General features: G+C 37.7%; 1 protein-coding gene across 2 annotated transcripts in view; it reads left to right on the forward strand.

The window, feature by feature from the left end:
* Sgcz (sarcoglycan zeta) overlaps window positions 1-21,531 on the forward strand; it is a 404,776-nt gene extending 383,245 nt beyond the window's left edge. For both annotated transcript variants that reach the window (XM_055608087.1, XM_055608088.1), the window contains 3 exons: window positions 7,326-7,398; window positions 18,504-18,627; window positions 21,340-21,531. In XM_055608087.1, coding sequence (XP_055464062.1) covers window positions 7,326-7,398; window positions 18,504-18,627; window positions 21,340-21,531 — 389 coding nt within the window. The remainder of the gene's footprint in view (window positions 1-7,325; window positions 7,399-18,503; window positions 18,628-21,339) is intronic.
* Window positions 21,532-21,895: the final 364 nt, after the last annotated feature.

Genomic DNA, 21,895 nt, shown 5'->3' on the forward strand with positions numbered 1-21,895 from the left:
TTTCTTCAGAGACTTGAAGTTTTTTTTTTTCAAACAGGTTTTTCACTTGCTTGGTTAGAGTCACACCAAGGTACATTATGGTTTTAGTGGCTATTGTTAAGGGTGTTGTTTTCCTAATTTCTTTCTCAGCCCTTTAGTCTTTGGTGCATAGGAGGGGTTCTGATTTTTTTTTTGAGTTAATTTTCTATCCAGGCACTTTGCTGAAGGTGTTTATCAGGTGAAGGAGTTCTCTGGTTACATTTTTTTTTTTTTTTTGCGTCACTCTTGTATGCTTTCATATCATCTGTGAATAGTGATACTTTAACTTCTTCCTTTCTGATCTGTATCCACTTGATCTCCTTTAGTTGTCTTATTACTGTAGCTAGGACTTCAAGTACAACGTTGGAGAGATGGAGATAGTGGGCAGCCTTGCCTTGTCCCTGATTTTCATGGGATTAAGTTAAGTTTCTTTCTATTGAGTTTGATGCTGGCTATAGGCTTGCTGTATATTGCCTAGTATGTTTAGGTATGTGTCTTGTGCCATCTCTCCAAGACTTTAAACATGAATGTGTGTTGGATTTTGTCAAATGCTTTGTCAGCATCAAAGGAGATGATCATGCTTTTTTTTTCTCCTTCAGTTAGTTTATATGGTGGATTACATTGATGGATTTCCGTATATTGAACCACCCTTGCATGCCTGAGATAAAGCCTACTTGGTCATGGTGAATGATATATTTTATGTGTTCTTGGATTCAGTTTTCAAGTATTTTATTGAATATTTTGCATCAATGTTCATAAGAGAGATAAGTCTGAAGTTCTCTTTTTGGTTGGGTCTTTGTGTGGTTTATGTATCGAGCTGACTGTGGTTTTATAGAATGAGTTTGGTAATGTTCCTTCTGTTTCTATTCTGTGGAATAGTTTGAAGAGAATTGGAGTTAGCACTTCTTTGAAGATCTGGTAGAAGTCTGTGCTGAAACCATCTGGCGCTGGGGTTTTTTTGAAGGGAGACATTTTGATGACTGCTTCTATTTCCTTGGGGAATATAGGATTATTCAATCTTTCTACCTGATCTTGATTTAATTTTGGTAAGTGGAATCTCTTAAGAAAATTGTCCATTTCATTTAGATTTTCCAATTTTGTGCCGAATAGGCTTTTGTAGTAAGACCTAATTATTGTTTGGATTTCCTCAGTGTCTTTTGTTATGTCTCTCTGTTCATTTCTGATTTTGCTGACTTGGAAGTTCCTCCCTGCCTTTTACTTAGTTTGGCTAAGGGCTTGTCTAGCTTGTTGATTTCCTCAATGAACCAGTTCTTGGTTTCATTGATTCTTTGAATTGTTTTATTTGTTTCTAATTGGTTGATTTCTGCCCTGAGCTTGAATATTTTCAGCTGTCTATTCCTCTTGGGTGTGTCTGCTTCTTGTTTTTTTTTTTTCTTTTTTATCTTTTTTTCCCCCCTAGGGCTTTCAGGTGAGCTGTTAAGTTCCTTGTATGAGACGTTTCAAATTTATTCTTGAAGGTGCTTAGTGCAATGAACTTTCCTCTTAGCACTATTTTCATTGTGTTCCCTAAGTTTGGGTATGTGCTGCCTTCATTTTCATTGAATTCTAGGAAGTCTTTAATTTCTTTTTTTAAATCTTTCCTAACCCAGTTGTAATTGAGTAGCACATTGTTCAGTTTCCATGTGTTTGTAGGCTTTTTGCTATTTCTCTTGTTGTTGAGGTCATGCTTTAGACCATGGTGGTCAGATAGGATACAAGGGATTATTTCAAACTTCTTGTATCTTTTGAGGCTTGCTTTGTGACCAACTATATGATTTCTTTTGGAAAGGTCCCATGAGGGGCTGAAAAAAAAATTATACTCTTTTGAATTTGAATTGTGTGAAAGATATTTATTAGGTCCATTTGATTTAGGACCTCAGATGGCTCAGCTGTTAAAGGCTAGGCTTACAACCATAAATATAAAATATGATTTAAAGGTAAAAAATCAAAATAACCAATTTTATTTTATTTTATCTTATTTTATTTGAGGCTATTGTAAAAGTTTCATCACACACGCACACATACACACAAACCATACACATGCACTCTGATTTCTTTCTCAGCCCATTTGTCATTTATATTTCAACAGGCTCCTGATTTTTTTTAGCTAATATGTATCTAGCCACCTTGCCACATCTCTGAAAGTGTTTATCAGCTGTAGGAGCACCCTGGTGGAATTTTTAGGGTCACTTATATATATATTATCATATCATCTGCAAAAATAGGATATCTTTGACTTCTTCCCTTCCAAGTTATATCACCTGGATCTCCTTCAGATTTTTATTGTTCTGCTAAGACTTCAAGTACCTCATTAAATGGGTATGGAGAGAGTGGATAATCTTGCCTTGCTCCTGATTTTTGTGAAATGATTTTAAGTTTTTGTCCATTTAGGTTGATGTTGGCTGCGGGTTTTCTGTAAACTGCCTTTGTTGTATTGATGTTTGTTCCTTATATCTGTAATCTCACCAAAAGCTTCGTCATGAAGGAGTGTTGGATTTTGAAAAAGGCTTTTCTGTATCTAATGCGGTGATTATGTAGTTTCTGTCTTTCAGTTTGTTAATATGGTGAATTGTGTTTTTCAGTTTACAGATGTTGAACCATTCTTGCAACTCTGGGATGAAGCCTACTTGAACATGATGGATGAGTTTTTGATGTATTCTCAGTTTTAGTTTGCAAGCATTTTATTGAAAAATTTTGTGCCTAAGTTCATAAGGGAAATCAGTCTGTAATTCATTTTCTTTGTTGTGTCTTTATGTGATTTGGGTATCAGTGTAAAATAAATTGGGCAACGTCCTTTCTGTTGCTATTTTGTGAAATAACTTGAGGAGTATTGGTATTAAATGTTTTTTGAAAGCCTGATATTATTCCTCACTAAAACCATTTAAACCTTGTGGGAAACACCATCTGTAGGTTTAGATTTTTCACCAAACCTACTTTATTTAGTGTTCTTTTTTATTTTTCTTTATTATTATCATTTATTACAATTTATTCACTTTGTATCCTTGCTGTATCCCCTGCCCTCATCTTCTCTTGGTCCCATACATTCTTCCACCTTCCCCCAGCCATGTCCCTTCCTTTGTCAACTGATAAGGGAGGTCCTTTTCCCCTACTATCTGACATAGCCTATTAGGTCTCATCAGGACTGTCTGGGTCCTCTTTCTCTGTGGTCTTGTTAGTCCACCTCACCAGAGCCTACCACAGAGGGCCTCTGAAAGACTCTACCCATCAGGGCATTAAAGCAGATGCTGAGACTCATAGCCAAACTCTGGGCAGAGTGCAGGGAATCTTAGGGAAGACTGGGAGATGGAAAGACCTGGAGAGGACAGGAGCCCCACAAGGAGACAAACAGTGCCAAAGAGTCTAGGCTCAGGGAATCCTTAAGAGATTGATGTATCAACCACAGGCCATGCATGGAGAGGACCTAGACCCACTGTTCAGATAAAACTCACGGACAGCTCAGTCTTCTTATGGGTTTCCTAAAAAGGGGAGCAGGGGATGTCTCTGACATGGACTCAGGGGCTCCCCCAACTTAGAGTTCTTAAGCACCTTAACTTCATGTCCAACCCTCCTTCACCCTCCCTGCAACCTTAGATAAGAGATTAGTAGGAAAAAGGGCTGTAGTCTTCATTTACCTCTTTACTGCTGTTTAGGGTTGATGGGTCATTAGGGGATTACCAGGTCAGTCATCAAGATACCAGCACTCCAGTCCAAAGGCCAACACCAAGAAGCAACATGAAGTCAGTGAAAGCCGTGGACTCAGCTGCATTGTCCAGGGAAGCTCTCTGGAATGTTTCTCTCTGTGAAGTCAAGTGTCAAAGCATGAAGATCACCACAGTGATGTTGATCCATAGATTGATGTCTCACTGTTTTTGGGACTCTTTGCCCTCTACTTAGAGTCCACACACAGATGTTCTTTGCAGACCAAAGATATTCTTCTTACATGTAAGATCTCACAGCAAGACACACATGGTATATACTCACTCATAAGTGGATATTAGCCATATAATATAGGATAAACATACTAAAATCTATATTCTTAAAGAAGCTAAACAACAAGGAAGACCTTAAGGAAGATGCTCATTCAGAAGGACAAATGTAATGGAGATTGGAAGCAGGAGAAGATAGATAACAGAATAGGAGCCTGCCACAGTTGGCCTCTGAAAGACTCTACTGATTGAGGTATTGAATCAGAGGCTGAGACTAATAGCCAAATTTTGGGCAGAATGCAGGGAGTCTTATGAAAGAAGGGGGAGATAAAAGACCTGGAGGGGACAGGAGCTCCAAAAGGAAAGCAACATAGCTCAAAAACCTAAGCCCTGGGGGGCCCTGCAGAGAATGATACCCCAAACAAGGACAATGCATGGGAAGGACCTAAAACTCCTGCTCAGATTTAGCCCATAGACTGAGTCTCCAATTGGGTTCCCTAATAAGTGGATCAGGAGCTTTCTCTGGCATAAACTTAGTGACAGGCTCTCTGATCACCTCCCCCTGGGGGTGCAGCCTTGCCAGACTTCAGAAGAACAATGCAACCAGTCCTTATGGGACCTAATAGGCTAGGCTCAAATAGAAGGGGAAAGACCTTCCCTATCAATGGACTAGGGGAGTGGCATAAGGGGAGAGGAGGGAAAGAGGGGGTTTGGGAGCAGAGGAAGGAGGGAGGTACAGCCAGGATACAAACTGAATAAATTGTAATAAATGATAATGTTGTGCCTGATTTGAGATACCCTAAAAGACCACCACCAGGAGTCAAGTCTATTGCAAAACACATGAGGATCTTTTTATTACAAGCTACAGCTTGGGCTCACATACCCTTACCACTGAAGTGGTGAGAGCTGACAGCCCTGTGCTCAGGTTAGGTGGGTGATTTAAAGATTCTGGTCATAACATGCCCAAAGTAGGGGGACTCCTGCCTGGCAAGTGTCTGTTGATTGAAACTCAAGAGGGGATGCTGCATTTTGAACTGATTGATTACGGGAAGGCCCCCAAAATTAAAGGTCTAACTTCCATTGTTTGGCTGTCCTAGGGGAGAGGGGCAGGTTTCCTAGCAACTGTATCTTTAGTGGGCAAGAAAAGAATGCAGTAAGGCTAGTTCTTCCCTGCAGGTGGTTAGACATGTCTCCATCTAGCTGGCCTTAGTTCAGGCTTGTGCTTTAAACTTTAAAACAATACCCACTGATTGTTAAGTCTTCTGTCTCTCAATAATAATTAAAAAAAATAAAAATAAAATAAAAACATCATGTGCTCTCCTACCAGTCAACCTGGGCAAACCATCACATGTCCAGTTTGTAGCAAAACATCATATGACAAAATTCAGTCTTCAAGGAAAGCAGAAATTTCCACTTCAGTACCTGAGATTTATTTTTTATTTTTGATAGGTAGACCTTTAATTTCTGCTTCTACTTTACTAGGGGTTGGAGTTCCATTTAAATTGCTCATCTGATCTTGATTTAACCTTGCTGGGAGATAAGTATCAAGAAAATTAGCCATTAGTTTTAGATTTTCCAATTTGGTGGAATGCAGGTTTTTAAAGTATGTCCTTCTAATTCTTTGGATTTCCTCAGTGTTTGTTGTCACATCCTCCTTTTCATCCATAATTTTGTTAATTTGGATTTAATCTTTATTGATAAAGTGATATTTTAGTAGTTCTCTACGTTTTCTTTCAGCCTTACAGATTCTGTACTATTACTAGTGGTGTGAACCAGCATTATATATATATAATTTTTTCTTTAGTTATATTTCTGTCACTTTGTCTGGGAAATTTTCATAATCACACAGTACTAGAGATTAGCATTTGAACTTTGCACAAGGATAACTATCCTATCAGGATGTTACAATCTGTATTAAAATGTCAGTCACTCTCCTTGAGATATGTAAATTTGCATCTGGGGATAGTTTTTCAAATGTCACCCCCATCCAAATCACAGAATTACTACGTTAGCTGCATCCATTATTTTACCTTTCAGGACTGATAATAAGACATTTTCCACTTGCAAAATCAAAATATCAAAAGAATGAATCCTTTAAAGAAATGAGTGTTCTGAATTAAAGGAGATCATAAAAAAGCAGTGAGTGTCCTACAGAGTTTTTCTTATGGGAGAAAATATCCATTAAAGCTCAGAGACAGAGAGACACCAATTGCTTTTAGTTCATGAAGTAAAAGCTATAATCTAGGAGTTTACCATGGAAAAATCCAGTAGTTTTGCCACTGGACCATAATGTGAAGGGAATACTATTTCCATCCTTGAAAGTGATTAAACAAATAAACAAATGGTGAAAAATAAGAAGAAAATATTCTTCTTCCATGACTCCACATCCAGGTGTGCCTTAAATTTATTTTAAACTATCATTAAGTAGATCTAATCCATTTTCCTTTATAGTCAGTTACTTTAAGATATTTTAAATTTTAGCTCCAATTTCCTCTTAACAATGTCATTGCTGCTTGCAGAATTGACATGTTTTATATTTCCCTCCACAATAAGCACAACCATATTTGTTCAGATTTCAATGTACAGCATCGAATTCCATTGTATTATTAATATAGTTTGTTACATTTATGGAGTAAGCATGACATTTTTACATCAAAATATATAGGAAACACTAAATCAAAAGAAAATAAAGTCTAATCTGAAAAAAAATCTACATTTAAATGAATTTTATTTTGCAGAGATTTTTGTCATTACACCTTTAAAACAAATACTTCACTTCACCTTCTTTTTCTCACTTAAATTCCAGAAAAGCTTTAGCAGCCTGGAAAAATCAAGCAGACTCAGTAAGTGTGTTCAGTTCAGGCATCACTCAACTATTTGAACAAGATGCTGGACTCCCTGACCTCTTCAGACAACAATGACCTCAGATGAACTCAGCTATAATGAAATGAATTAAAGTGGCTCTCAGTTTTAGATAGTGCCTTAACTCCACAGAAGTCAAAGTGTCATAGAGTTCTGTGCTTTCTGATAACCTCTGCAAAGCTCTCTGATACAGAGTGCCTAAGTGCTGTTTGAAACCTGTCTATAAATGTCTAGCACTGTGCTGCCCTGGATCACCATGGCAGTTTCATCATGCCCTCTGCGATATGGAAAATCTGACCTGAGTGTTCCAGTCTATCCTATTTCTTAAATCCACTTAACTGTGAAACAAAGCAATGAAAGAGACAGGTCTTTGTTCTTTGATCAGAACAGAAGGTGAATTGTCTCTATCGAAAGCAGTAATAATTTGAGGGAAGAATATTTAATGCATAGACTCAGAGGAAAGCTACTGTGTGTGTACATTCTTGCTTATCCTGATAGCTGTGCTCATGCTGCCCCCAGGAACTGAAGGAGCAGTATTTGGACACTCTGTGGAAACACCTCACATCAGAGCAGAGCCATCCCAAGACCTCAGGTGAGTGCTTCTTTCTATACTGTGTTATAAGTCCCCTCATAACTACCTTTGACACATTAACCAGTAAAATGGTGCCTATACTATGAGCCTGTAAAAAGAAAAAAAATCAACATGCTCTAACTTCATTGTAGTCAGATACTTGAAGGTAAGATAATGAGTTATTCTAACGTCTCTATTTTCCCAAACTTACATGACATGACCACAAAAATACATCTACTAAGAAGAAAAAGTTCAGAAAATGAAAAGAGACAGCTATAGAGGAGTACTGGTTATAGTAGGCATTCTGGGAAATCAGACATGGATAAGATATAGAATATAGATAAACAGGCATAAAGAAGTGCTTTGTCCTGCCATAGTACCCTGACCTAATATTCCCAGTATTGCACAGTGTCTAAGAGCCTCAATGCCATCCAAAGACTATCCTCACCCACAGAATTGTGAAGTACCAGAATAATGGGGATCTCTCTCAAGACAATCATGGAAAGTTTTATTAAAAATTATTGAAAGGAAGAATGCTCATAACTATTGCACAAACATTCTTCCTTTTTTTTGCACAAACATTCTTAACTCAACAAATAAATTAACTTTTGATGATTTAGGATGGATTACTTAGATGGGCACAATGGAAAATGCCTTTAATCCCAGCATTTGGCAGGTAAAGGCAGGTGGGTCTATGTGAGTTCAAGGCTACCCTGGTCTACAAAATGAGGTCTAGGACAGCCTGAGCTACATATTGAGAAACCCTGTTTCGAAAATTCAAAAAAAAAAAAAGATGAATTACTTAATTTCTGTTAGGGAAAGTACACTCCAAAATATATCTGCTGCAGTGGCTTTGTGAAAGGCAACAATAATTAAAAATAAAGTTAAAAATAACTGTTGTTAGGTAAGTATTTAAAAGATGGAATCTCTTAAGAGCTCAGTAAGAGTTCTTGACTTACTGACAAAAGAATATGAGTGCATAAAACAACATCTTATAGAAGCTAATCGTGACTTACCTCATGTTTGTATCTTCAGTGCTGTGGGAGAGAAGGTAGAATGGGAAAATAGGAAGATCCTGTGACTTACTGGCCACCAGCCTAGTTAATGAAAGCCCTCATACTGAAGCTGAACAAGACAACCCAAAAGGCAGAAAAAAGTCTCACAAGCAGGCAGCAGTCAGGGTTAGCAGTCTCACAAAACACCAAGCTAACAGCCATGACATGTAGGTAGAGAACTCAATACAGACCCTTGCAGTCTCCTTGCTTACCACTTGAGTCTCTGTAAGGCCCTATGCACACTGCTTAGTTGATTCAGTGGGCCATGTTCTCCGGGTGTCCTCTATCTCTGTCTCCTACCCCTGTTCGTGGGTTCCCCATACTCAGAGGGAAACCTCCTCCGGTTTAGACTCTCTTTCCATCTTTGCATAATGTTTGACTGTGGGTCTCTCTACCCACTCCTATCAGCTGCCAGAGGAAGCCTCTTTGATGAGAATTAGAAAAGTCAATTGACCTATTAGTATAGCAGAATAGCATTGATTTTTTTTTTCCCTAGACGTGTTTGGTTCTATCCTAGATCTCTGGGCTATCCATTCTCTCCTTCCAGGCAGTGTAAGGCATCCCACCCGTGGCACAGCACCTGAAATTAAAGGAAACATTGTTTAGCCACACCCACAAGTTCTGCATCACCATAGCCCCAGGGAATCTTGCAGGCAATAGAGACTGTAAATGGAGGGTTATGTCTGGGTTGATGTCCGGGTTTCTCTTTCAATAGCGTGTAGAGTACCTTCTTGCACACTTGCTGAATGAAAAAATATTTGGAGGGTGAGGGTTTCTCTGTGTAGACTTGGCTGTCCTAGACTTGATTTGTAGACCAGGTTGGCCTTGAGCTCACAGAGATCTGGCTGCCTCTGCCTATGTACCTCCTGGTTAAAATCTTTAAGAAAAAAAAAAAAAAAAAACCTTTTACAACAACAAATATTTAAAAATCTCATACTCTTGTGCTAATATTTTGTGTGAACTTCTTCAGAATAATTGAGAAATATAGGTTCAATAATCTATTAATTATTACCAAAAAGTGTTTTTTATCTTTTTTTTAGATTATTTTTTATTATTTATACAGTGTTCTGACTGCACACCAGAAGAGGGCACCAGCTTTCACTATAGATGCTTGTCAGCCACCATGTGGTTGCTGGGAATTAAACTAAGGACATTTGGGGAAGAACAGACAGTGTTGTTAACTTCTGAGGATCTCTCCAGTTCCGAAAGTGTTTTTTACGTGATCCTTAACTTTTAACTTTAAGCAATTTAATAGCTATATATACTATACAAAAACTGGGTGGATTGGAGAGTGTTAGAGTCAGTGCATAAGCCACACACAGTAGATATATAGTCTTGAGGGCCTGTCTCAAAGGAATAAATCAATAGGTGATATAATAGAACACTCAATGCTCTCCTCTGGCTTCCACACATGTGTGCACGAATGTGCATGTATGAGCATATATATATATATATGCCTCAAACACATAAATCACACACCACACAAGCACATGCGCGCGCGCGCACACACACACACACACACACACACACACACACACATTCATTTCATGGTCCTCAGGAATATAGGATGTTTGGGGTAACTATGGTCCTTCTCCACATAAGATAGTACATTCCTGCTTTACAGGATCCATGTGCCCCTTGCTTATTCTTAGTATTATAATATACAACAATTCATCTCATATGCAGTAGTGTAAAGGACAGTTGTCAGCTTTAATGATGGAACAAAATGCGTTTAAATAATGAGATAGTAACTAAATTAATGTGCTCTAAGAAATTTAATCTCCTCAAGGTACATATGGATGTCAACACTGCCAATTGTAGACTGGTCTGGTGTAGGTTGCATAAATAGTAAGTCCATGCTCTCATTCAATTGAAATAAAAACACAGCTGACCTATAGAAGTTTGGAACAAAGTGGTTACAAAGGCATAATGGGATGGAGAAGGTGGGATTGCATAGCTGTTGCTCAATGGATTCTAAGGTATAGTAAGGAGATTTGATACTGGGGTATATGTTTTCCAAGCAGATGGATCACAGACAATGATAATGATCATGTTATGCTAGAAGAAATGACTTATAGTGTTTCTTTAAGGCCACAACAATGAAGGCCTTATAAGATAGCTGTGTTTAATCCGATTTCAGCAATGCATAATGTATTCATGTAAACAAATATAACTATTACTCTATAAAAATGTTTTTCTTTCCATTTAAATGTTAAAATTAATTGGACATTGGACAGCAATTGTAATGTATAAAATAAGGATATATCTAATTTTTAAACTATGTGCATTAGAAGTAACTAATTCTTTTGTGTTGTTTCTGAATCCTAAAATAAACATTTTAGTTCCAACATTTTAGTAATTATGTGTATGTTGCATCATGTTATTATGAAATATCTAGCACCACTGAAAGCACTTATGACTTTAAGTGTCCTATGGATGTCTCAACATTTGCAAATGTAAGTGTGAAATAAATTATAGTTTGTATATGATCTTTCTGATTTTTTTTCTGACCATCCATTACTTTAACATTGGATAGGCTTCACTTATCATCTAGTGCCAAAATAGGTGGACTACTTCCAAGATGAGAGTTACCGATTTAAATTTCAAAACCAAAGCAGAAGCAAAATGCAGTGATAACTGGGATACTTAATTATTCATCTGTGTACTAAAATTTAAAACAGAGTGTCTGAGACCTTGATGTACATTGCTCTCAATTTTCAGTTCAGGGCAACAGGAAATACTCTTAACAGAAAAAATGCTAATCAGGCAAGTGAAATGGTTTGGGTGAAAAAAATAAAGCAGTATATAGACATGATTCTGTTCACAAGAATATGTCTAATATAAGAATATATACTCTCAACAGAGTATAAATAATCATTTTAGAAATGTGAGTTTCTACATATCAGCAGATTTAATCAGATTTAATGGGCATCTTATATTTTTTGAACTCTGTACTAGACTTCATGGACACTTTAATCTCACAATTGTACCCTTTCTTTGGTTTAGTTTTTAAATTTATTTATTTACTATCAATTATAATTTATTCACTTTGTATCCCAGCTGTAGCCCTGTCCCTCATCCCTTTCCAATTCCACCCTCCTGACCTCACCTCCTCCCATGGCCCTCTCCAAGTCCACTGATAGGGGAGGACCTTCTCCCCTTCCATCTGACTCTAGCCTATCAGGTCTCATCGGTTATGGCTTCATTGTCCTCCTCTGTGGCCTGGTAAGGCTGTCCCTCCCTCAGGAGAAGGTGATCAAAGAGCCAGCCACTGAGTTCAAGTCACCAACAGTCCCTATTCCCATTACTAAGGAACCAACTTGGACAATGAGCTGCCATTGGCTACATCTGTGTAGGAGTTTAAAGATATGTTCAGTGTCCTTAGTCATCAGTGAAATGCAAATCAAAATGACCCTGAGATTCCACCTTACAACCATGAGAATGGCCAAGATAAAAAACTCAAGTGACAACACATGCTGGAGAGGATGTAGAAAAAGGGGAACCCTCTTCCACTGCTGGTGGGAATGTAAACTTGTACAACAACTTTGGAAATCAATCTGGCACTTTCTCAGGCAATTAGTAATAGTGCCAACTCAAGATCCAGCTATACCACTTCTAAGCATATATCCAAAATACGCTCAAGTATACAACAAGGATATTTGCTCAACCATGTTCATAGCAGCTCAATTCTTAATAGCCAGAACCTGGAAACAACCCAGATGTCCTTCAGCTGAGGAATGGATACAGAAATTGTGGTAAATTTACACAATGAAATACTACTCAGCAATAAAAAGAAAAAGGAAATTCTTGGTTTGTTTTTAAGATAGTATTTAATATAACTTAATATTAGAGCCTTAAATAGCAAAAAAATATTATTAAATAAAGCCAGGGATAAAAAAACATATATATATATATTTATATTTATATTTATATTTATATTTATATATATATATAATGTATGATGTTTCTGCCTGTTAGACTTTATGTCAAAATGCCTAAGAATTTTCCAAAATGCTTTCCAGCAGAAGTTACTGTTGGTTGCTGTCCAGTCTCACCAGTATCTGGTGCTAGCAATTTTACTAATTCAACTCATCGTTGGGGGATATTCTGGTTCAGTTCTTCTGTTCTGTTTGCCATTATCGAGTAGCTAACAATATGACCTACTGCACATGTATGTATCTGACAGCTATATATCTTCTGTGATGTTTTCACATAGTCTGTAAATATTGGGAGATATTTTTTACATATTCTAGTACCATGCATTTCTGATATATCATACTGTGGATATATCCCAGTCTATTACGTATTCACCTTATTGGTGGTTATTGGCAAAGTACATTTTAATCTGCAAATATTGAACACATTTTAAAATATGCACTAATTACTACACACTGTGACCTGTGACACTATTACTCTCTCAAACCACAAAGTTATTCTCATTGGAAACCTTATGATTTCAACTTCTCTATGGTAGTGAGTGGAAGAGACTGTAGTTTATTTTGTAATATAGATATCCAGTTATTCCAGTGTTATTTATAATAAAGGCATTGCTTTCTTCTCTGGATAACTTCATCGCCCTTGTCAAGGTCAGATGTTTGTACAAGTAAAACAATCTGTGAAATCTGTTTTACATCACTGTATCAATTGTGCTCTGTCAGTTCTGTCTTGATTGCTGCAGATTTGTAGTCAGTTTTTCAGTTCTCTAACATTGTGCTTTGTCAAGACTGCCTACACTAGCAACTTAATCCCTCCAAAAAAGAACCAACCATCATAATATTTAACTATGTTTTAGGTAATATATGGTTAATTACAGCATGTTGTCTTTAGTATTCATCTAATAACTATCGTTTAGCTATCCAGTAATGCTCCACTATTAGTTTGTAATACAGTACTATAATTATGTGACTAACCCATTATTATAGAAAGATAAATATATCTCCATATTCCAAGAACTACAGCATTCCATTTTTAAAGTACTTTAAGTTATAAGTAAATGGATGATCACTAGAGAGTTTAACAGTAACTGATATTTAAAATAGAAAGCATTCATTGTTTTTCATTCCAATTCCTGTGTTAAATTCTCTCATTATATTGAAATGACTTTTGCACATAGTAATTAATTTTCACTTCTTTATGCTTTGATTCCTACTTTGCTCTTTGAAAGTAATTGGTATGGTGGTAGGATTTTCAGCAGCATGTTCAATGTAAGAAATGCTTTTTTATTATCCTGAAATTTATATCATAGCTCCTAGGTGCACCAGGTTCTAAGAATTACCTGGGGAATTTTGAAATAATGAATTAAATGCATAATTGCACAGTGTCCAACCTTGTTTGATAAGCTGTCATGGCTATTTATTTGCTTCTTATTTCAAATCTTGGAAACTTTGTCTAAATCTACTTGTTCAGTAGTGAAGTTTTACAGACTGTTCGTCAGCATTCTAAAGCCTGTTGGAAGTATAATGAAACTTTTGCTTAATGTAAGGTTTGTCCTATTACAGTCAAAAAAAAAAATGTAATCCTCTTGTGGTTTCCCTGAGGGGCAGGACCCAGTGCGTATAACATTTCTGTGAAAAACCGACTTCTTCTTTATTCAACACGTGATACAAGAAACAATGTGCCACTCCAGATAGTTAAAATTCACGCGCTTTGGGGATATGCATGCAGTTACAAATGCGGGACATAGAGAACGCAAACAATCTGCATCTCTGAATGTGTAAAATGAAACTTTCCCATTCACAAAAGTGTTGGTGGTAATCCGAATTGTTTGGGCTCTGAACCCATATGTCAGATTAATATGTTATTACATGATGGTTTTTCCCCTATGAAAAATTATTTTTATTTATTTATTTTTATTCTGGAAAGGCTTATCAAAGTGCTTAAGATTGACTCAGTTTTCGTGTGCTTAAGAAATGCTTGATGACTACTACTTATTATGCTCAAAATTAAACTCAAAATATAAGTAAGAAATTCTCCAACTACTGAAGTAAATTTTATCACACATACTCCTTAACTAAATACATTTTGTAATCAATTTTAAATTATTTTTGTATATTACTTGTCTAACTACTACTTTTGATTTAAAACAGAATGTGCTATTTTAATAACATTTTTTATTATTTTTACAATAATTATATTTAATTATAACACTACTAAAAAAGCATACAATTGAGAACTATTTAATTCAAAGTCTTACTTTGGCAATTAAGGAATTTGACACTATATAAAATTTCTACCAGTTTGATAATGCTCAGACATACCAAACAATGCATAAAAGCAGGTAAATGGTGGGAACTGGAAAAGATCATGCTGAGTAAGGTGTCCCAGAAGCAGAAAGACACACAGGGTGTATATTAGACATATAATATAAGATAAACCTACTAAAATCTGTACACCTAAAGAAACTAATCAAGAAGGAGGACTCTGGCTAAGATGCTCAATCCACATTCAGAAAGGCAAAGACGCTGAACATCAGAAGAAGGAGAAAACAGGGAACAAGTCAGGAGCCTGCCACAGAGGGCCTCTGAAAGGCTCTACCCTAAAGTGTATCAAAGCAGATGCTGAGACTTATGGCCAACCTTTAGGCAGAGTTTCAGGGAATCTTATGAAAGAAGTAGGAAATAGTAAGACCTGGAGAGGACAGGAGCTCCGCAAGGAGAGCAACAGAACCAAAATATCTGGGCACAGGGGTCTTTTCAGAGATTGATACTCCAAACAAGAACCATGCATGGAGATAACTTTGAACCACTATACAGCTGTAACCCATGGCAGGTCAGTGTCCAAGTGGGTTCCACAGTAATGGGAACAGGGACTGTCCCTGAGATGAACTGATTGGCCTGCTCTTTGAACACCTCCTCCTGAGGGGGAAGCATCCTTACCAGGCCACAGAGGAAGACAATGCAACCACTCCTGATAAAACCTAATATACTAGGATCAGAAGGAAGGAAAGGAAGACCTCCCCTATCAGTGACTTGGGGAGGGGCATGTGTGGAGAAGGGGGAGGGAGAGAGAGAGTGGGAGGGGAGAAGGGAAGAAGCTACAGGTGGAATACAAAGTGAATAAAATGTAATAAATAAAAATAAAATAAAAATAGCAATTACATGTTTTCAGGAAAAAAATCTTATTGCTGATGAAACAAAAATATTCTCATAAAACATAATATCCAAGTTTGTGCCTCCTTGCACTAAGCCCAGTGAATTTAGTTCATTTTCTATGGGCTTGACTCACTGTACCAAGGAGCTTGCTCTTCACTAAGGCACTTATGTTGGTCAATGGACACCCTACAGATCCAAACTGGCATCTACTAAACGTTCTCATCTTCTGTAGGACTTCATTCACTATGGATTACTGGTTTTCATTTTAATTTGTTTGTTTGTTTGGTTGGTTGGTTTTGGTTGGTTTTGTTTGGTTTGTTTGTTTATTTGTTAATTTGATGTTCTTATCCACAATTATCCTGAGACATTGACATTGTCCCCAGACCATTGACATCTAAAGAATAGGCATCCTACCAAACTGGATTGACCTCAAAGAGCAGAACACAGAGAACTGTTTTAACCATTGTATTAACTTTTCTCTGCATTCCTCTGTCCTATAATTTAATCAAGCAGACTTTAACAGGTAAAAGTAAACAAGGAATGCCCATTTCCTTCTGATAGTTGGTGTTTTATTTATGTTCAAAGTTATTTTCAGTACAGCAAAACAGTTCTTGTTTTTTTTTTTTTTAATGTCTTTAAACTTAGGAAATCCAAATTATTTCTATCCACTTCTATGCCATTTGTGGTGACATTCTGATCAATAAATAGATGAGCAACAAATAGGAGGTCATGGGGAGGGATTCAAGGAAGATGACAAAGGGAAGGAGGAAAGAAAGAGGAAGGAGAGAGAAAGAAAGGGAGAGAGAGAGAGAACACAAAGTATGGTCCTAGCACATGCTGTTCACACACTGGCACATGCCATGTTACTCTAACATTATAACAACACAAAACTCATTTCTCACCTCAAATAAAATAAGACATTTCTGAGGCAAATATGAGTGACCATGACCTTGAGTTATGATCTCAGACTTCCTCTAAATCCTATATTTGAATGTAGAAATGCTTTTGTGGGATTTTGTTACTGTTAATGAATAAAAGAAATTCAAAGCATTTTTTTCAGACATACCAGTGGAAGGCTCAGTCTGACAGGTGCAGTAGATTTTAAATTTTGGATGATGTATCAAAAAAGTAATAGTAGGTTTTACTAAGTAATGAAACTGAATACATTTGCTTTTTGTTTGTTTGTTTGTTTCAAATTTTTTAATCCATTTTTTATTTGAAACAAAATATAAACATGGCTTTAAAAGAGGTATTTTAAAAAGCCTTACAGCTTCAGTAATGGTATGAAGATGTTCAAATGATCAATAAAGATTAAAATTTCAAAGGTGTTTGCATTCATGAAGGAAGACTAAGGTCAATATTTATAATTGTTGAAATCACTTCAAATGCTAAATTTCTTGGATATCACCTTCAAGACTGTAAGTGTGGTTTCTTTCTTTGTTTCTTTCTCTTTCTTTGTTTCTCTCTCTATCTCTCTCTCTCTCTCTGGGCTACATTTGTCTGTGTAGCCTTGGCTATCCGGGACTCACTTTTGTAGACTACGCTGGCTTCAAACTCACAGAGATCTGCCTGTTTCAGTCTCCCTGAGTGCTGGGATTACAGGCGTTTGCCACCAAGCCATGCTAAGTGTGATTTCTTTCTTGAGCCTTGGCATTTCACAACCTGTTTCATGGATTTGTTTCTGCAAAGGGCTCTGGGTCTTGTCTCAGAGGGAAACAGTAGCTTTGGATCATGGTGCTGGAGAGACTGTGAGAAGCCTCTTTCTGATGTTCTGTGGTAAAGAGAAATGAGACAGCTACTTCAGAACAGAAAAACTTGCCACAAAAAGACCAGATTGGGCCCACTGGATCTCCTGCCTGGAATTTCATAACTACATTCTATTGTCTGTTGATTTTCTTTCACAAACTGATGTCATCTAGTCTGAATGAAACAAGGACATTTATACATATAAAACATATAAAACATGATGTTTGTTATGTTAATTTCCAGATTTTTTAAAACTTATTACAATTTATTCACTTTGTATCCCAGCTTTAGCCCTGTCCCTTCTCCCCTCCTAATTCTCCCCTCCTTCCCTCTTCTCCTCCCATGCCCCTTCCTCAGTTCACTGATAGGGGAGGTCCTCCTCCCCTTCCATCTGACCCTTGTCTATCAGATCTCATCTGGACTGACTGCATTGTCTTCCTCAACAGAACCAAAAAATCTGGGCCCAGGGGTCTTTTCTGAGACTGATACTACAACCAAGGACCATGGAGATAACCTAAAACCCCTGCTCAGCTGTAGCCCATGGCAGCTCAGTCTCCAAGTCGGTTCCCTAGTAAAGGGAACAGGGGCTGTCCCTGACATGAACTCAGTGGTGGGCTCTTTGATCACCTCCCCCTGAGAGGGTAAGGTAGCCTTATCAGGCCACAGAGAAAGGCAAATTTCCAGAATTTTTTTAATGCACATTTTAAACATTTTCAAGTTTACAAAATTTTGAGGGAGCACTATTGAAGGATTGCAAAATCTAATGATTTTCATTAAGATTTTTCACTTTCACAAAGCTGGAACTCTTTATTGAAAAGTATATATGTGCTAAATTATGCCAATTTCTTTATTAAAACCCCATCATTAATATTGATAATATATTAAAGATTTAAACATGTAAACTCATGATGACCTACTTTTTGAGCATGATAAAGAGAACTAACCTAAGAAAATGTTATTAAATTATTATACATGAGAGTAAATAATTGATAAGAACAAATGAAGATTTTATAAGGACCCCCCCAAAAAAAAAAAAAAAAAAAAAAAACAAGATGAAGTAATGAAAAAGATCATCCTAAAACTTAACTGGGCTTGAAATCATTATAATAAAAGTGAGGATGTGGATTTAAACGGGCTCTGTGTGAAGAGTGGTTAAATCCTGTTGACTAATGCTTTGTTTTTCAGTTACTTATAAGTTTTCTCTCTTTGCAAATGACATTTTGCTTGCCTTTAGGCTTGAATCACCAACCAGATCCTTGATAATGGAGGCTCCACGCGGAGTCCAGGTGAGCGCTGCCGCAGGTGACTTCAAGGCTGCCTGCAGGAAGGAACTGCACTTGCAGTCCACAGAAGGGGAGGTGAGTCTCCCTGCAGGGTTGACCCTCTACCGCTGAAGGTGCTCCCTGAGACACAAGGTTCTGCTTCACGAGAAACATCATGCTTTGGAAATCTTGGGTACCTCTAAAACACAGTATTCAACAAACTCCTTTTACTTTCTACTGAAAAGTACTCATTCCAAAGACAGATTTAAATAGGCCTTCAAATTCTTGTTGCTTCAATATTAGCTTTAAACGTTAGCATGAAAAGAGTCCTTTTTACTTGTCTCTTTGGATGTTCAGAATCGTTCTTCCAAAAATTAATCAGCTTGTGCTAATTTATAGTCAGAGAGAAAGAAGGATTTTTGGATATACTGCTGTTGCCCAATAGGATCATGATAGATAACAGTAATAATGTGGACATTTCAGAAGGCTTAAAGACAAAAATTGGGAAGTTTCATCATAAAAAATTAATAGTTCTTTAAGTAACTAAGTGTTGCTAACCTAATTTAAATATTACACAGTGCATACATATGTGGGAAATTGCATAGCATGCACTAATTTGAAATTTTATGCTTTTATATATCTGATTAAAAATAATTTAAAAGAAAGGAAATATTTTTCCCAAAGGACTTTGATGTTGGTTGGTTTGTTTCTCTGTCCTGTATCTACTATACCCAAAAAAAGAATCATCATCACTTATTTAAAACATGTCACTAGCCTTAGATCATAAATTACTTCATATCACCGGATTCTGTATTCAGGCACTCAAAGTAATAATTGAAATGAAGAAGAATGAATTTTCCAGACAATCCAAGGCTACACTATGGACAAGCACTGTCATTTTAGACACAATGCTACAAGGAACTGCATATTTAGCATTAAAGGAAAGGAATCCTAACTGTAAATGAAGAGTTTAGTGATATGACCATTTCTACAGTGCAATTACACACAAGAGCAAAAGTGCTGGAATGTTACGGAGGGAGACTTTGTATTCCAAAAATTGATTAACATTTTCAGGGGGACAAACTGTACTGATTTCAGCAGGTACAAATGAAACAAATGGATTATTGTTAGAGAGAAGATGGGGAGCACTGAGTTCAAAACTCTGGGGAGTGATTCTAGTCACGGGATTGTGTTTCAGAGCAGATGGATTACGTGGCTTTATGGGGCAATACAGAGCAGACAAACCAATTTTAGAACTTGGAAAGTGAACAGCATCACAGTAACTGCCCTGGCAGAAGACAGAGGTGGGCAAGCCCATCCGTGCTGCAACCTGGGGAGGCTGGGGAATGTGGTGTTGGCATCAATCTCTAGTTTTTCTAACTTCCTGCCTTATGTTTCTATCTCAGTGAAAGAAACAGTACTTTCTCTTCCCAGCAGCCACTGTGACTGGATTTATTGATGAAACTGGTCCCTCTTTCACAAGTGAAGCTGTTTCCCAAGCATATAGTTAATCTATAGAATCTAGAAGTGTGTGGAACAAATATCCCACAGGAAGGGAGTGAAACATAAAAGAGCTCTGAGACTTGTACTTTGCCTAAATCATGGAAAGTGAATATATGAGCAGGGTAAGTTGGAGCTGATGATGTTAGGGAAATAGGGCAGGCCATGCAAGATGTGCAGTCTGGGGGAAGATCCCAGTTTTCATTTGAAATAAGAGGCGAACTACAAGAGAACTTTCATCACTAGGATTGACATGGTTCGGTTTGCATATCTTGAAAGTTTACCCTGGCAATAGAATGAATAGAGAAGGAGAGAATAGAACAGATGTGGACTGCAGCCAAGCTGCCGACAGAAGTACTGTTAAGAAATTACTAGGGCAAGGAAAGAGTATGTTGAGGACTCGCTCAACTCCTTTCAACTTTGGGTTGTCTATGCACTCAGTTGGGTTCTGTGATTACGAACAAGTGAAGGGCCACTGAGATAGCTTAATGGGTTAAGGTACAAGCTGCCAAATCTGGTGACCTGAATTCAATCCCCAGGACTAGAGATGGAAAGAGAGAAGCAACTGTAGCTAGTGTCCTGCACTCAAGAACAATGGTACACACACACACACACACACACACACACACACACACAGAGTGATACACCCACAGACATACACACAAACATAGATACACACACAAATAAAGAAGCAGAATAACAGAAATTTTTAGATAAGTGAAGTAACTCCCCAAATTAAAAGGTTAAGCAAATTAGTTGCTGAAACCAGCTGAAGTTTAATAGATAATTCAAGCATGACCTGTTGGTCACGATTTCCTAGGTCACCTGATCCTTAGACTGCGAGCCTTTCCTGAGTGTTTTAGAAATGGTTTTACTCATTCTTTCACAAAGGTTAAAAAGAGAGAGAGAGAGATAATGGAGAATGTTTTTAATCACCCCTCTTCAGTAGGGCCATCCCAACTGGTATTCTTCTTATTCTATGTAGTCTTCAGACTAATGATCTACATGGGAAGCCTCTACCACAGCCACTCACTTTCTGTGCGTGTTGTTACTGCTGCTGTTTTTAATGAACTGGCTCCTTGAGGTGATTATTCAATACTACATTTTCTGTAGGGGGCTTGCTCTCAGAACCCCATCACTCAAACTGGAAGACAAGCAGCAGAGCCTTTGGACGGCAAGCAGGCTTGTAATCTGTTCAAAACATCTTGAGCAGCAAAAGTCTGTGCTGCCAAACCGTGCTGCAAAGCTCTGAGGGAGGTACCAAGCTGAAATGAATTGAGATTTTCTTTTTTTTTCTTTTCTTCCCAGATTTTTCTAAATGCAGATACAATCCGGCTAGGAAATCTACCAACCGGTTCCTTCTCTTCTTCACCAAGCCCCTCAAATTCTCGACAGACAGTGTATGAACTGTGTGTCTGCCCCAATGGCAAACTCTACCTTTCTCCAGCTGGGGTAGGCTCCACCTGTCAGTCCAGTAGCAGCATTTGCTTGTGGAGCTGAAGCGACTGATTTCTCCTCACACCAGAAAAGCCTTTTGTTCCAGTCCGTCTGCTTCACGGTTTTGCTCGGTTTCCCCTGTGATCAGTCCAGAGCTTCTTCAGATGGACCACAGAGCAAACTGTTCCAGGATCAGCAGGGACTGGCCTCCACCTTTCCTGATTCACCATGCTCAACACAGTGTGACTGACTCAGCTGTGGGAAAAACCTCTTCAGCAGGAAACCTGGATCATGACCTTTGCTCGAAAGGGAGAATAATTTAGGTGCCTTTGCTACGTGGAGTGAAGCACACAGTTTTAGATTTTTGCAGAACCTGGCTACGAACTGCGCACGAACACATTACCCGGTTAAATTCCCAAATCCAATG

Source organism: Psammomys obesus, unplaced genomic scaffold, assembly GCF_907164565.1.
Source record: "Psammomys obesus unplaced genomic scaffold, mPsaObe1.curated_primary_1811, whole genome shotgun sequence".
NCBI classification, from domain to species: domain Eukaryota; kingdom Metazoa; phylum Chordata; class Mammalia; order Rodentia; family Muridae; genus Psammomys; species Psammomys obesus.